The sequence below is a fragment of the Buceros rhinoceros genome, unplaced genomic scaffold (genome assembly GCF_000710305.1).
Source record: "Buceros rhinoceros silvestris isolate BGI_N320 unplaced genomic scaffold, ASM71030v1 scaffold40890, whole genome shotgun sequence".
Taxonomy (NCBI): Eukaryota; Metazoa; Chordata; class Aves; order Bucerotiformes; family Bucerotidae; genus Buceros; species Buceros rhinoceros.
This window is the reverse complement of record NW_010392069.1, coordinates 841-2,940: the sequence shown is the minus strand read 5'-3', so window position 1 is coordinate 2,940 and position 2,100 is coordinate 841. Positions and strand designations below refer to the sequence as shown.

Sequence of the window (2,100 nt, the reverse complement as noted above, 5' to 3'; positions counted from 1 at the left end):
ACTGAGGTGGCCATGCCTCACTGGTGCCGGTATCACTCCAGTGTTCCTGGAGCAGCTGGGTTTGGTATGGTTTGGGTGAGTCCCCGGGGCCTGGTGCCCATTGGGGTTTCCTTGGGTGGAAACAGTGAAGCACAAGCTGGTTTCCATTCATGAGCACCTGGTGACCTCCCTCCTTCCAGAGGACTGGAGCGCTGAGAGGGGCTCCACCATATTTCAACTGGGAGAGGTCCTTCACTTCCAAGCTGATGTCAACACAGAGAACCACGCACCTCTGAGGCTCTTTGTGGACAACTGTGTGGCCACGCTGACCCCGGACAGGGGCTCTTCTCCCCAGTATGCTTTCATTGACTTCAGTGGGTAAGTGCTGGCTGTGCCCTTATTTAGAGACACCTTCCTGCAGGTTATGGCTGCCTCTGACAGCGGGGGACTGCTGGCCCTCGCTTTTGTTTTTTTTACAGTCGTCTTCCGGCGGTTGTGGCCGGCCTCTGACAGCGGGGTCCTGCTGGCCCTCGCTTTTGTGCCTAGGTGCCTTGTGGATGGGCAGCTGGATGATGCCACCTCAACTTTTATATCCCCAAGACCCAGGCAGGATGTGCTTCAGTTTGCGGTAGATGCCTTCAAGTTTGCAGGAGACTCCAGCAATCTGGTAAATCTGAAAGCAAATCAAGTCCCTTGTCTAGATGGGGCTGTCACCTCACTCTGTGTAAAAGGTTTGTGGGGCTTTGTCTGGAATTACATTCCCAAAGCAACTGCCTTGTAGAAACGTGTGAATGAGGTCACCTGCATTACTGCTGCTGGGCCCTGGTGCTCTGAGCCCAGGGTCTTCCTGGGAGAGCAGTTCTGATACCGGCCGAGCCCTCTGATGGGCTTCAATAGCTGCATCCTGAAATGGCTTGAAGGAAGCAGAGGGGCTTGAGCTGCTCTGAGGAGCTGGTGGTCCCACTGGAGACCAGTGTCATGGTGCATGGGAAAGCTATGGAGGCCAATGACAGCCTAAGCCCTCTGCTCTTCCTGACCTCCTCAGATCTACGTCACCTGCCACCTGAAGGTCTCCCTGGCTGACCAACCTCCAGACCTTCTGAACAAGGCTTGCTCCTTCAACAAAGCCAGCAACCTGTGAGTAGTTGGAACAGCAGCTTGTCCCAGGGTGAAGAGCTTGGCTGGCTCATCTGGTGTGTCACCTTCCAGGAAGGTGGGGTTGGCCAATGGGGTGGGAGGGGTTTGGTCTCTCCTAGGAGACCCCAAAGCATGTGAGGGATTCCTATCCCAGGGCGGGCTGGTCACCAGGCTCTCTTCTAGCTGGGCTCCTGTGGAAGGTACCCGGGACGTCTGCTCCTGCTGCGAGATGAGGAGCTGTGGCTTGGCCAGGCACTCCAGGAGGCTCCCTGCTCCCTCCCGATGGCAAGGAGGACGCGTCCGGAGAGAACTGCCCTCCCAGCTTGGTACGTCTGTGTGCCTCTTGGCCTTTGCCACCATCGTGGTACCTTGCTGGGAGCTGGGTGGCTGGAGCTGCCTTGCTACCTGTTGGCTCCTCAGTGCTAATCCAAGACTTGAGAGAGCTCAGATGAGTTTGGGTGCTCAAAGGTCCTCCCTTTCAGATCCCTTGGTGGAAGAAGCAGATGTGGTGGTGGGACCTCTCTTCATCTACAGCTGGCAGGGTCACCCAGTTCGGAGGATGCATTCACAAGGTAGGGCAAGTCCAGGAAAGGGGGATGGCTTGTGTGGCAGCTCTTGACTCTGGCCATAACCACATCCTTACCCCTCCTTCCTAGATGCAGGTCGCTTGTGGATGATACTGGGACTGGCTGCAGTTGCTGCTTTGATCATCCTGATCCTTGCTGTTCTAGGAGCTCTGACTGTCTGCCGGAAACCCAGCAACCCTGTTTAAGTCACTGGTTTAGACTGTTATAGCCTATCCAACAAAAAAAGGGAAGGACGGTGTGGGGCTTGGCGGGGAGGGGGGGAGTGGAGACATCTTCCTGGAGAAACAGATATGTAACTCTTCATGCTAACCCTAACTGTGCTTCTTTCCTCCCCGAACCCCCTTTGGGTGTGTCATTCTGCTGAAGCGCTGTCCTCAGCAGATACACCCCCGCAAAC

General features: G+C 55.8%; 1 protein-coding gene across 1 annotated transcript in view; it reads left to right on the top strand.

The window, feature by feature from the left end:
• LOC104500187 (zona pellucida sperm-binding protein 3-like) overlaps positions 1 to 1,888 on the top strand; it is a gene marked incomplete at its 5' end in the record, with an annotated part of 2,276 nt that extends 388 nt beyond the window's left edge. The window contains 6 exons of the mRNA XM_010143794.1: positions 148 to 357; positions 526 to 646; positions 1,025 to 1,116; positions 1,300 to 1,442; positions 1,599 to 1,688; positions 1,773 to 1,888. Of these exons, the coding sequence (XP_010142096.1) occupies positions 148 to 357; positions 526 to 646; positions 1,025 to 1,116; positions 1,300 to 1,442; positions 1,599 to 1,688; positions 1,773 to 1,888 (772 nt within the window). The remainder of the gene's footprint in view (positions 1 to 147; positions 358 to 525; positions 647 to 1,024; positions 1,117 to 1,299; positions 1,443 to 1,598; positions 1,689 to 1,772) is intronic.
• Between the last annotated feature and the right edge of the window lie 212 nt (positions 1,889 to 2,100).